This window comes from Amia ocellicauda, chromosome 12, assembly GCF_036373705.1.
Source record: "Amia ocellicauda isolate fAmiCal2 chromosome 12, fAmiCal2.hap1, whole genome shotgun sequence".
Taxonomy (NCBI): Eukaryota; Metazoa; Chordata; class Actinopteri; order Amiiformes; family Amiidae; genus Amia; species Amia ocellicauda.
The window spans coordinates 10,647,914-10,662,179 of NC_089861.1; the positions used below are offsets into that span (position 1 = coordinate 10,647,914).

The following is a 14,266-nucleotide window of genomic DNA, read 5'->3' on the forward strand; positions in this document are numbered from 1 at the left end:
TTTTAAGATTTTTATTTTCTTTACATCTGTACCAGTGGGTGACACATTGGAGCACCACTAAATTGACAAGTAAATCGTCTTTAGTAGAAACTTTGAAGGGTTTCTGTTTCTCCCCGGTGCTGTTTTTGTTGTAATAGTTGACCAAAATGTCATATAACATATTACAGTTAAGAGGTGCAGAATAAATCTCGTCCTCTAAGTACTGAAAGCATTTAATATTATTTCATATTCCCATCTGAAGCCTATATAAGCAAAAGCTTTACACCTTCCAAATTAGGATCATTATTCATCCGTATTAGCTTCCTGAAACACGTACAGTGTTCGACACACAGCAGGAGAAACTGAATCATAAGTTCACGTTGTTGAAATGTATTCAATGTGTTTTTCATTTTAATGTTTATCTGTAAGACATTGTTTGGTTTCCAGTGTCTGTTCCCCTTTTCCTCAGATTTAACCCATTATCAGATCCAGCAGGCTAATGTGATTTCCCCTGTTCAGTTCCACAGAGGTCGACGATATGATCCGCAAGTCTACCAACCTGCTGTTGACCCGTACTCTGAGCCACTGCCTGCAGTATGCCATCAAGAAGAAGAACGTGGGCCTGACTGAGGTGAGGCCAGGGTGTGCGGCCCTCTGCACGATAGAAAAACTGCTCTCTCTGGCGTAATCGTATTTCCCCCAAAAAACTGGAAAAATCTCACTGAAACGCACACGAGGGCTGAGATTGCTCAAGATGTGTGTACATTTTGAGATGGTTACATTGACAAGGGCACACAGACATTTGATTTTGATGAACTCAGACCTATTACGACTGTCTGCTAAGCTTGAGGCTCCGTTATCACCCTCTGTGCAGGCGAACTATGAGCTGATTGGAATTTAAAAGCTTTAGTACGAAAGACCCTTTGTCTGAACATGAGGGTAGAGTGATTCCTGGCACTTGGGCCCGTTGTGATCTTAATGAAGACGACTAATTGCACGGGCTGTGGACATGATGCTACATTCCTCGTCTTTATCATCAGCAGGATAGAAGGGCTGTGTTGGCTGTTTTATCCCTTGCAGCTGCAGCCCAGGTGGGCAGAGTGATTCTGAACATCCCACTCCCTCAGACTGTCAGTCATCGAGCACATTGAGCACCATTATTCTCAATACAGTTTTTCTTTTCTTTTTTTCTCACCCGTTAATCTGGTGGTGTGACATTTGTGGAGAGCCTCATGTCTGGTCCACTGCAGGTGTTCTTTCAGTGGCTTTTTGTGGCTTTCTACCCTAGGACCATAACTGTCCAAGAGGGAGACTCTACTTACAGTAATTAAAAGGTTAAATGGCTACTCCATGGATAGCATTTTCAATATGAATACTTGTGCTTTTTGACCCGGGTTATATTCCATGTTGATTTTCTGAAGTATTGTATATTAGCAGCAGAAGTAGAGGCTTTTTGTAGGTGGACGGTACACTAAAACCAAAATAAATAAAAAGCATAGATAGTAGTAATGTTGGTTAATCAAAAAAAAAGTAGGATTTCCTGGAAACAGCTGGCACTGGATAGAGGGCTTAACTGTTCAATTTGATAACTTTCAATTCATTATCTCCGTTTCCCATGGTGTATTTTTTTTCGTCTTTCTGTTGCACAATGGTTTCCGTAGAAAGGGGGAAAGCAACAGTATAAATGCCAGCTGACATTCATGGGGTGAGTAAATAAGTGTCATGCTAGGGTCTGATGCTCCTGTTGATCTCATTGGTTGTTAAAGGATTACAGACCATGTGCCATCCCTAAATCTTACAGGGAGCTGGGTAAATAAAATAAAGATAATGAATATACATTCATAAACTAATTGGATGTACCATTGGGAACCATGAGCCATAGTCCGCACACTAGGGGACGGCAATCCCAGTTCTCAAGGACCACGATACTGCAAGTATACCTTTAACAAGAACTAACAATTGATAAAGACTGGGAATTTGGTTATTGGACTTCTTATAATTGCCTTGTGCCCTATGCCTGCCGGCATCGGCTCTGGCTTCCCCACGACCCTCACCAGGATAAGCGGTTTCAAATTATTACTTCAATGAAACTATAAGGACTTGAGGCAAAATGGAAGCTGAAAAGCCTAGAATTGCCTCCCCCTGCCCTTCATACTTTAACTTTTCACCTTTACCTAGTACAGCTGAACAGTGCTGGAAGTCTGTAACTATGGGGAGCATTCACAGCAAGGAAACTCTAGTCTGGTGCAGTACCATTGTCCTTTCCTGATTTCCTCTCTCACTAGCCTTTGCAGAAACCTTCCCCCCAGCCCTCGGCCTCACTGCGGGACTTGTAAACGAGCTTGTCAAAGAACAGCAGAGTCATGGCACCACACACAGTGTCTGCAGAATAATGTGAGCCGAGAAATGCCATGGAGATGTAAAGCAACTCAGTCAGAGGGGTTCAGTTCCCCTCAAAGTCTGGTGCTGGCTGTTATCACACAAACGTGTATACAGTCTTATCTGCAGTGAGTGACCCCAGTAAAGTGCTCTGGCCTCGCCCTGCTGTAACACTAGCCGTCTGCTAACAGGAGGCGGTCAGGCTGTTCTCAATATGAACACCCCTGGCTCTCAATGAAATCCCTACAGTTTTACATTAACACAGCTTTCAAAATATATGTTTTGCTGTGGACGTCTTACAGTGTTGCTCTAATGCATGTTCATTGATTCCCCCAAACCGCCTTTCTCATTTATATTGATTGAGCTATTAGGCTGCGATGATAAGGTCTCATCCTATATTACTTTGTGTTTTTTTTTCTTCTTCTTTCTCTTTCTTTCTCCCAAAATATCTTGCCTGGGCTGCAATTGCTGTGAATGACATTAATAAAATATAGTTTTCTTATGAAAAGGGTGTGAGTGTGCTGATTGGTGCTGATGTCCAGTCGCACTGCTACCGAGATCATCTTTCTGTGCGTGTGTTTTCTAGTGAGCTCTACCCTGACTCTCTTAAAGAAGAATAAGAAAAATCACTCAATCATAATTAGTGTTTTTGAGCTCTTTGGACCTCTGATCACGGATATTGCTGTATTCCTTCATCTGAAGAAACTGATACTCTGGTACAGAACAGAGATGATAACGAGGGCACTTGATGCATGTATTCGAGATCCTGAAGGGGCTTGACTAAGGCAACTTCTTCTCTGACTCCTCCTCCATCAAGAGTGACACACGGACAAAAACACTCAAGCGGAAATTGACAGGAAGACCTTTTAAGACTGAAAACAGGACGCATGTCTCTCCAGACAGGGTTGTGGGAGTCTGCAAAAATTTCCCCATTCGTGTAGTTGAAGTAGACACACTAGGATATACAGCTTGATAAACACCTCCACAAAATGGACATTTGCTCTTTCTGTTTGGCCTTCCCTCTCTCATGGCTGTTTAAAGATTCCCTGGTGTAATGAGTCAATATGCATACTGATCAAACGAAACTGTGTGAAAAGAGATGGCCTTAACTGATGGTTTCCAGTATATGTGGTCCCATTTGTGCTTTAGTGTGGGAGGATAAAGCCGTGGTGTCTGGATACTTAAATAAATATTGTGAAAAAGATAGCTGAGTGTAGGATAGTTAAAGCTGGGCATTACAGTTTTCAGTTGCTTTCTGTGAATTATCATCAGCAGTGCTCCATCTGCTGACCCTTGTGTAGGCATTTTAATGTCTGGCAGTGTGTTTTGTGTTTGTATTTAGACCTCTTTTGCTTTCTCTCTTCCCCCTTTCCCTAGCTGGTCCAGATCATTATAAACACCACCCACCTGGAGCAGTCTTGTCACTTCCTGGAAGAGTTCATCTCCAACATCACAAATGTGCCACCTGACACCGTCAATGCCACCAAGCTTTATGGCACCTCTACGTTTAAGGTAGGAAGAGACTGGCATTTTCCAAACAATGTACGAAAGGTGACAGATATTAGCTGCCGCTTCTTTTTCACTACTTCTCTCTTCTCTTTGTCCACCTCCCCGTCCTCCCATTCTCCTCTGTCTTCTCCACTCTTCCAAACTCCTTCTCCTTATCTATACCACTCATTCTTCTTTTCTTCCCTGCTTTCACTCTATCACCTGCTATTCATCTTCATCCTCCTGCTTTTCTTCCCATCTCCCTCATCATCCTCAATCTCTCCACCTTATCAACTCCCACACCCACTTTGTTCCATCAACTCTTTCTTCACCTTCCCATCCTCATTCTCCTCTCTCTCATACTCCTTCTCTTCCATCCTTTATCTATCCTCTGACCTTCTCCACCCCCTCACCGTCCTTCTCCTTATCCCCTCCTCTTTGTGCATTTCTCCATCCCTCTCGCTCTCTCTCTCTCTCTCTTTCTTGCCTCTCTGCAGGATGCACGCCACACCGCGGAAGAGGAGATCTACACCAACCTTAACCAGAAGATTGACCAGTTTTTGCAGCTGGCGGATTATGACTGGATGGCGGCCCAGGGTGGCGGTCAAGCCAGTGACTACCTGAGTGACCTCATTGCCTTCCTGTGCAGCACCTTCACTGTCTTTACGCACCTGCCTGTGAGTATTACGTCTCGGTGGTTGATGATGGGACCCTCCACTCAGGCGAGCTTGACTCCTTTGGCTTAAGCCCACTTTATATTTGATGAATATGATGAGGGGTTTGATCTCAAGTCTTGGCTCGAGTGTAAACAGACAACAAGTGAGTGTGTGTGTAGAAAATTGCGAGCTCTTCTTTGAACCGTAGGGTGAACTCACTGAGCTCCAACAACACTGAATACTTCTGGTGCCCCCAGTGTGTTTCCGTTCTGAAAAAGGTGGATTTCCGATGTTACACCTCCATCTCCCAATAGTTTTAAGCAATCCCAGGCAGCCTTGGCTTATTGCTTGTCCCCTGAAGTCATTCTTAGAAATGTGTTTAGCTGACTACTGCACCCTCTCCATGACGCCTGCACAAACATCTTGCGTACGTGTCAGCATCATGGAGTCAGTATCCATTCTGCCCCCACTCTCCTTCATTGTACTTCATTGGTCAGATGGGGGGTCCACCGCACACCCCCGCCTCCCAGCTCTCATTCTGGATTAATTTTGACCCAGCACAACCTGCTTGTCTGGCAGTGGGAGTGAACGTGAAATAAAAAGGTTATGTTTCAGTTGAGATCAGGCCAAGTGCAGCCCAAAGTAGATCCCAGGAGCCGCTATGCCATTCAGGCCACCACAGGACATGACCCTGAGGTGAACCTTAAAGAACAGATTTGATTGAAACAAAGGCTTCCCTAAACACAATGTGCGTTTTGTGCCACACTGTAAATCGGATTTAGGGGTCATTCGGGCTGTGAAAGCTGTATCCAAATCAATCTGTCTATCTAAGAAAATCTCTTGGAGACCTCGTACATGTTCTCCATGTATAAAGGAAAAAGATTTGACCATCAAACAAGAGAAAAAGAAAAATCGAAACCACTTCATAAAGCAGGAGAATCGCACCAAATGCATTAACCCTCGGAGGGCTGGTGTCACAGCGCATGTCCTGTGCATTCATGCGTTTCGTTCTTTTTACAATGTATTTTTTGAATGACTATAATATGTTATACAGATGGCATTTTTAGTTTTAAAACACAAAGTCAGCCATGCTTATAAGCACTTAAAAAAATTAATTCATATGAATCCTCACTACGTTCTTTTTAAAATACCAAAAAAACAGATGTTTACAAACAACTATTCAAGAGATATAATCAGTTTTGCAGGCAGCACACCCATCTACAAGAACAATCTATACGGCACAACAAACGTGGTAACCTTCAGAAGTAATTTCTTCATATAAATTGCTCAATGTGTATCCCTGCACAAGCATAATACATTTTGCTTCTTTGTCCCTATATCATATACATGTTATATGTTATAATATGTCAATATGTTTATTTCCTAGTGAAACAAACATTTAAAATCTTAACAGTCAATACAAAGTGTTGAATAAAACTAGAAGTATCTGCAAATTGATGTATTATTATTGTTATTATTATCAATAATAATTAACAACATCAACAATAATAATAAACGTACATTCCTATACATTGAATTGATTCCATATGCGTACAGTGAGGGGAAAAAGTATTTGATCCCCTGCTGATTTTGTACGTTTGCCCACTGACAAAGAAATGATCAGTCTATAATTTTAATGGTAGGTGTATTTTAACAGTGAGAGACAGAATAACAACCAAAAAATCCAGAAAAACGCATTTCAAAAAAGTTATAAATTGATTTGCATGTTAATGAGGGAAATAAGTATTTGACCCCTTCGACTTAGTACTTGGTGGCAAAACCCTTGTTGGCAATCACAGAGGTCAGACGTTTCTTGTAGTTGGCCACCAGGTTTGCACACATCTCAGGAGGGATTTTGTCCCACTCCTCTTTGCAGATCCTCTCCAAGTCATTAAGGTTTCAAGGCTGACGTCTGGCAACTCGAACCTTCAGCTCCCTCCACAGATTGTCTATGGGATTAAGGTCCGGAGACTGGCTAGGCCACTCCAGGACCTTAATGTGCTTCTTCTTGAGCCACTCCTTTGTTGCCTTGGCTGTGTGTTTTGGGTCATTGTCATGCTGGAATACCCATCCACGACCCATTTTCAATGCCCTGGCTGAGGGAAGGAGGTTCTCACCCAAGATTTGACGTTACATGGCCCCGTCCATCGTCCCTTTGATGCGGTGCAGTTGTCCTGTCCCCTTAGCAGAAAAACACCCCCAAAGCATAATGTTTCCACCTCCATGTTTGACGGTGGGGATGGTGTTCTTGGGGTCATTCCTCCTCCTCCAAACACGGCGAGTTGAGTTGATGCCAAAGAGCTCGATTTTGGTCTCATCTGACCACAACACTTTCACCCAGTTCTCCTCTGAATCATTCGGATGTTCATTGGCAAACTTCAGATGGGCCTGTACATGTGCTTTCTTGAGCAGGGGGACCTTGCGGGCGCTGCAGGATTTCAGTCCTTCACGGCGTAGTGTGTAACAATCGTTTTCTTGGTGACTATGGTCCCAGCTGCCTTGAGATCATTAACAAGATCCTCCTGTGTAGTTCTGGGCTGATTCCTCACCGTTCTCATGATCATTGAAACTCCACGAGGTGAGATCTTGCATGGAGCCCCAGACTGAGGGAGACTGACAGTTATTTTGTGTTTCTTCCATTTGCGAATAATCGCACCAACTGTTGTCACCTTCTCACCAAGCTGCTTGGCGATGGTCTTGTAGCCCATTCCAGCCTTGTGTAGGTCTACAATCTTGTCCCTGACATCCTTGGACAGCTCTTTGGTCTTGGCCATGGTGGAGAGTTTGGAATCTGATTGATTGATTGCTTCTGTGGACAGGTGTCTTTTATACAGGTAACGAGCTGAGATTAGGAGCAGTCCCTTTAAGAGAGTGCTCCTAATCTCAGCTCGTTACCTGTATAAAAGACACCTGGGAGCCAGAAATCTTGCTGATTGATAGGGGATCAAATACTAATTTCCCTCATTAACATGCAAATCAATTTATAACTTTTTTGAAATGCGTTTTTCTGGATTTTTTGGTTGTTATTCTGTCTCTCACTGTTAAAATACACCTACCATTAAAATTATAGACTGATCATTTCTTTGTCAGTGGGCAAACATACAAAATCAGCAGGGGATCAAATACTTTTTTCCCTCACTGTATCTGATTGACAGATTTGTTATGGCATCTCCGCTGAACACAGCAGCTCAAAGAAATCGGCAGGTCGGCTTGTGCTTTGTGGAATAAATCTCGGACCAGTGGCTTCTATGTTGTTCTTAATGGTTTTCTGTTCTTGCGATTCTGTAATTCGGGTCAAATAGGGAATTCAGATATTTATGTTGACCAGCTGAATTAAAGAAACAACGTCTGTACTGCCATCCTCTTCATCCCCCTTCCAAATCACTGTAATTTTACATAGCTGATTGTCTAATGGAGAACGGACCAGTATATGAAGCAGCATATCACCCTTTCGCAAAACAAATAAAATAAACGAGAATACAGAATCGTATCAAGGGCCTGAAATTGACCAAGTAGTCTGATCGTTGGCTTATTGGCCATGGAGCTGGTTGTGGCCACAGCTCTCTGACCCTGCTCTGTTGCCTCCTTCTGTAGGGAGCAGTGATCGAACATGCCACCATGCCGGTGAGTAGCTTGTATGCATGGCGTGGGATTGCCGTGTGACAGACTGTCATGTCACACGGGGTCTTTTTCAGCTTGGTGAACAAGAGGAGAAGTGTTGCTTTTAATGCAACCGTGTGACAGCTTGCCTTGATTTTTCAACAGCGAAAGGACAGAAGGCAGATAAGATGATGCCAAGGCTCTTCCGCAGCTAATGAGATAATCTAACATGCATGCAGAGCAGAGGCGGGAAAATAAGCCTCTTAGCGCACGTCTGAGACCCTGTGTGATGTCTGTAGTTGCTGTGTTTTCAAATAATAACAAGAATAACTTTCCTCACCTCCTGATCTTCCATGCCTACAATTCACAAGGCCATTTCCTGCTGTAATACAAAGTGTGCATGAACCACAGTTAAGAGAAAAGGTAAAATCAATGCAAGATCAAAACAAAATCATTTAGCCATTAAAAAAATTATAATCATTCTAGTTTTAGAACAACATCTGGCATTTGTGAGGCTGCTGGAGCTGACGTAACAGAGGAAACGGAAGATAAAAGCATTTGCTAATGTGATAGACTGAGGATGAAAGGATGGGATAATAATTCTTGAAGACTTTAAAGATACTTAAATCTAGTAGCCAATTGTAGTAATAGTTTTCATTTGATAAAGACAGTGGGACTCATTATTGTGGATTTAGATTTTTAACTTTATTTACTTTTGCAAAACAGCGCACATTAAATATGTGGACGGTTGGCCTCGGCTTTGAAATGTCTGTAATGTAATAGAGTAGGACACTGGTAACTCATGTCATATTGACGTTATCACCACATCTCAGGATGCATGACAAACCCACAGACTCTCATCATGAGGGGGACGACTGAGAACGTTACCATCATGTTATAGTCTAACAGAGGCCACCTGGGACTTGGGAGACCACCAACAGGACCTTTATTTATTTTTCCTCTCCAAGCTCCATTTTCAACCAATTTGCAATCATCTGCAACTGCTCTTAAGCTGAATGAATCACAGATCACTTAGGAGGAAATGAGGAACTCGAGGATCATCAGCACAACAATGAAGAGTTTGGTTTCCAGTGGTACAGACTGGGTAACCCATACCGTTGGTGGAGTCAGGGGAGCTATAGTGAGCCCTCAAGGGGTCCATCTCTTGATTCTCCATCAAGGCAGCACCCGTGAACTCACCAGCGGGTTTTGGGTTTAGAGACAATATGAGGTAGAGCCTCCCCGAGACACCAATCTCACTCTGCAAGGACATCCTGTGAAACCTACTGCTTAAGTCAGCTTAGACATCCTGAGTTAAGTCAAGGCCTTAATTGAGCATGCCTCCAAGGGCCCTGGAAACCTCCTTGCCAATGCAATTAAGGAGGAAATTGCAGAACGTTAGACTGCGTTGATGGTTGAACTGTTTTTGAAACCATTAGCAAATGGATATTTTATTGACTTTTCTGGATAAGGTTAGGTTTAGGGTTACCCTGGGCCCATTCTAGGTAAGCATTGCATTGATTTTCAGCATTAGAGTCCACAAGAACTTGACCAATCAAGAGAGGTGAACTGTATTGCGAGGGATGAGCAAGGATGTATGTCAACCAGCCCCATCTTCCTAACCCGTCCCCTGCTCTGAAAGTACTTTTTTCTACAATATGGGTGTGTTATCTGTTTGAAGATGATCTGTTCATCCAATTTTTATTATATTTTATACAAAACTACATTTCTATTGATTCTTTTGTCTGTTTTCATTCGTTTAAGGAGGACATCAGGTGCTAAAAGGAGACAACGATTGGCCAGTCAGACCTTAAGGCTTTTTTCTGAATGATTCGCGGGCTGCTCTGCCTGGATGACTAAGGGCGTACTCCCTTCCCTCTCCACCCTCTCAATTATTCTCATTTGCCGCAGCTTTAATTGGTCTGTTCAGTGTGCTTTGGGAAATTCACAGCTTATTCCGGTCTCCGTCTCCAGCGATAGGAACCATAATTGGGGCTGACAAGCAAACATTTTCCCAAAGTATGCGCTCCTCTGTTTCTTGTTATGGGGCTGACGTTCATGTTACAGTGTTGTTGTAAAGCTTGACAAACATTGATTGGGACAGGATTGGCAATGTATAAATGTGTGTGGCATGATGGAGCTGTTTATTGGAGGGAGGGAATTGGTGTACATTATTGCGTTTCCTTTGTTATTTTCTCTCAGGCAGTGATCTTTAGCAGCTTTACAGCAGCCCGAGAAGTCAGTTTGAAATGCATTCGCCGATTTAATACGTTTAGCTCTGAAGAAAACTTCGGAGTTCCTGATTACCTGGGAGTGATGTACTAGTCTGTACCAGGGACTGTCATAACATTGTTGGGTCCCAGAAGACAGCCAAGAGTCAATTAATGCAGAGGGAATAGAATCTGTAACGGTAATATTGCTAACAGTACCTCTACTAAGTATTTTATTTGAACACCACATTGGGCAAACACTTACTGGAGCCACTGTGTGTATACTGTCTGCTACTATTTTAGAAGTTCTCAAAACAAGTTTCCAGTTGTCCAGTTGTGTGGTTTTATTATGGTATTTACAGTTTTGTGGTATGGGTCCCCTTTTCCTAGACTTCAGTGTTTCAGCACTTGAATTAGTCAGTTTTTCTCTTCTCTAGTGGTGACTGGGGGATTCTCAAACTGTGTGTGGACAAGAGATAGGACAGTTTTCACTGGGGCAGATTTCACTGTAAACATGGCAGCTCTGCCTTGAATAACCACTTTGGTTCTCATCAACTCGACACACCTTGCGGAGTTTAAAATCTTGTGGCTCTGGGTGTAAACGTCTGCTCCGGTTTTGTGTGTGTGTGTGTGTGTGTGTGTGTGTGTGTGTGTGTGTGTTTTTTTTTTTTTCAAACTCCAAATGAACTCCAGCTTATTTTCCAAAATTGTTTCAGCAAGGAGAAAAAAGAAAAAGGGAAAAAAGCATCAAACACCTCTTTCAAACTGACCCCGATATTGTAAAGAAATAAAAGGCCGCTGTCCAGTACTGTTCATATGTTATTATCGGCATTAAGATATTGCCAGTTTACTTTTATATTGCTCGGAAAAGTGAGGGTCCTTTTTGAAAGTGATACTTTGAAAAGGGAGGAAGTTGGAGCAGGCCTGAATTAGAGCACAAGAGAGGAAGTCTGGAGATCAGAGACTTCTGGATAAGATCCTAAAGCTGTTTTAAAAATACAAAAAAAAGGTATAATACTAGTGTGGTGAAACAAAAAAAGAGGAACAGCATGGACGTTTGGAAGACTGTTGTGTATGAAATGGGCCCATGCACTTTAACAACTAGTTAGGTTAGTTACAGTTTCAAAAGCAGGACGAGACCTTTTCTGTGGAATAGGTTACAGTGTTTCTGCAGATTGGGGGCTAATTAATCAGAGAGGGGTGTTTTGAGGCTCGACCAATCTGATCCCTGTGTATCTGGAGGGCCATGCTTCACCTTGGATGCTGCATTTCCCAAAACATGTGTATATCCCCCTTATTGCCGCTGTGTGTACAGTTGAGTCCACCACTGCTATCGGACATACATGCTAACAATGTGAAGGGTATAAACATACCTCAGACATGCACCGAGTTGTAAACAAAATCCCATCCCCTGTATGTGCGCGCACACACACACACACACACACACACACACACTCTCGCCTGCAATAACCCCAGCCCTGGCTCCTCTCTCTTCCATTACAGCCAATGCCCCATCTTTGGCTTTTTTTGCAATGCCTAATAGATGTTTATTTTCACAGCAGTTTGGGGTTTGAGTACGTTTTAATGAGCGCTTTGATGACCGGTTCCTTAATTAATGAGGCCAGGGCTGCCTTCCCCTCCCAGCGCCCCCCCGTTGCCCCCGTCCTGCACCCCTCTCCCCAGCCTCCGCAGCCCCAGGCTAATTGTTAACATGCTTTGCCCCAAGCTGTAAAACAAACGCGCTACTGTGAACAGCACACACCTCTTCGCTTTCCCTTTTTTAACAAGCGCTTCGTCTTCTATTCCTCTCTCAGTTTCCTGTGATGTGAGCAGTTCAATTTATAAGTCAGGCTTTGGATGTGTAAATAAAATTAGACCATTTCACGCTCAATTTCCCTCAGCTTGATTCACCCAGGGCTGTTTGTTTTGACCGTCAGTGTTGAGGCGCGGGTGATAGGGGTTGGGGGGATTCTGGGGGCCGCTTGGGTCAGGTGTGGCTGGTGCAGGGCTTGTTTTGAAAGTGGATTAAGTGATGGTGGGAGTGAGAGTGAGGTCAATCTGATCTTTTAGGCATTGAATGAACCTGGAAACATGCATACACTCAGTTTTAACCTAAATGGGAATCAGTGATGTCACGCTACACCCAAAAGAGTAAATTTCAAAAGCATTAAATTGAGCTTCTTACAATCATCTTGATGTATAACTCTTACATAATTATATCCTATCCGATTTCTTATTTTAGTCTGCGGTGTTGGGATACGTATAGAGAGGCTAAAGTGGCCATCGTCAGTTTTGGCACAGGGTTGATCCGAAGACAAATATGGTTGTAAATGTGCGGTGCAGCGTGTGGTAGGCGTTCGTGTTTACATTACGAGGGGCAGTTTGTATGCGTGGGTGTGTTTGCACATGTGTGCGTTTCCTTTCGGGTTTGGAGCTCTCTTACTGCTGAACTGTGGAGCAACCGTCTCTGGGGTTTGATGTAAATTAAAGGATAGAGTATCCTACTGCATGTAAACTTCCTTCCTGGAGCACAGGGGCCTGCTCCAAATGAAAAGGCCTCCATTATTTTAGATTAATTATTCCTGCTCTTATTCTGCTCTGTTGTATTTATGCAGAACACAGTAATACTTCTAAGTCAGTGATACTCAGAGTGCATTCATTCAGGAGCCAAATTACTAATAAGGATTGCCCAAAAGAGCCACAGATTCCCTTACCATAGGACTATATTCACATTTAAACAAAATGATGGGAGATATTTAGTTTTTATATTAGCAATAGCAGTTTGAAAATGTACTCAGTTTAAATTGCTTCTATTTGAACTTCATAAACAAACAGTCTTTTAATATCAAGTGTGCCAAAGAGACGCATCTATCTGACTATCACTGTTCTAAATACTATTATATATACAGTATTAGTTAAAATATTTTTTACCAAATTCAAAGAAAATTGAGGCAGTTGAAATTGTATTTTTTTTGTACAAAATTTGAATGAATGTCTTTCTTTGCAACAAGATGCAGAGAATACCTCATAGAACAGATTACACCCATTGGATATATCTCCAGGTTTATCGACTAGTGTGGTCAATTGTATTTTCCCATTCATTAACTTCTGTTGGTCTTGGCTTCTGTAGATTCTGGAAACAGAAAGAGGAGTCTTTTTTCTGTTGTTTTTACATATCCATTGATTGATAACCTATTTTTCTAATGTTTTCTGCTGGCAGCATTTCTCAGTTTATCTTAACAACTGAAAAACTTTTATATATAACTCTAGGGTGATGGTAATTGTGCTCTTTTCATTGGTTATATAAGCCACATTCTCAGGATGAGATTACATGGAGATACTGGTATAATGTAAGCTATTAATAAGTTGTCCCTTAATCCCATTTACAAAAGCCTTCTTACTTATATTACCGTATTTTACATAAACCCTTTCTATATAAATGTAGGTAGAAATATGTTAGTTATGAAATTGAAGACCTGAATCACATTTCCTTCAGTAAGTCAACACGGCCATCCTGCACTGTTCACAAGAAGACTCAGAGACCCATGTGCATTTCAGTCACGTCCATTTAAATCTTGAAGCCCTTAGTCCTGTCAAAAAAGTATTAGGCAAGGAGACTTGTATCAAGTGTGTTTTGTCTTCAGTTTTTTATTATTATAATAAAACCCTAGATTTTAGGCATCGTTAAAGTTATTATTTTTTCTTTAAACAAAACCCTAGCCTTTAAGCATCGTTGAAGTGGTTATTTGAGGTCCTCTTTTCCCCTGATCCTTTGTGATGTCTGCAGTAGTAGGCGATGAGCTTGTGCAAAAGTCAGGTGGGAGGCAGCTTGAGTGATGTCAGCATTGTCAACAGCCACCTCTTGAGCTCCAGCTAGCTGACTAAAAGGGGAAATGAGCTGAGACACCTTTTTAATGACTGGGCCCATCGGTCCCGGGAGCCTGACCTTTACGG

At 42.4% G+C, this 14,266-nt stretch overlaps 1 protein-coding gene across 2 annotated transcripts in view; it reads left to right on the forward strand.

Annotated features, from left to right (window-relative positions):
* Positions 1 to 14,266, forward strand: part of exoc6b (exocyst complex component 6B) — a 152,783-nt gene that overhangs the window by 81,649 nt on the left and 56,868 nt on the right. The window contains exons 16-19 of one of the 2 annotated variants that reach the window (XM_066718327.1): positions 499 to 610; positions 3,736 to 3,870; positions 4,344 to 4,523; positions 8,097 to 8,126. In XM_066718327.1, the coding sequence (XP_066574424.1) occupies positions 499 to 610; positions 3,736 to 3,870; positions 4,344 to 4,523; positions 8,097 to 8,126 (457 nt within the window). The remainder of the gene's footprint in view (positions 1 to 498; positions 611 to 3,735; positions 3,871 to 4,343; positions 4,524 to 8,096; positions 8,127 to 14,266) is intronic. The other variant, XM_066718328.1, reaches the window with a different exon arrangement.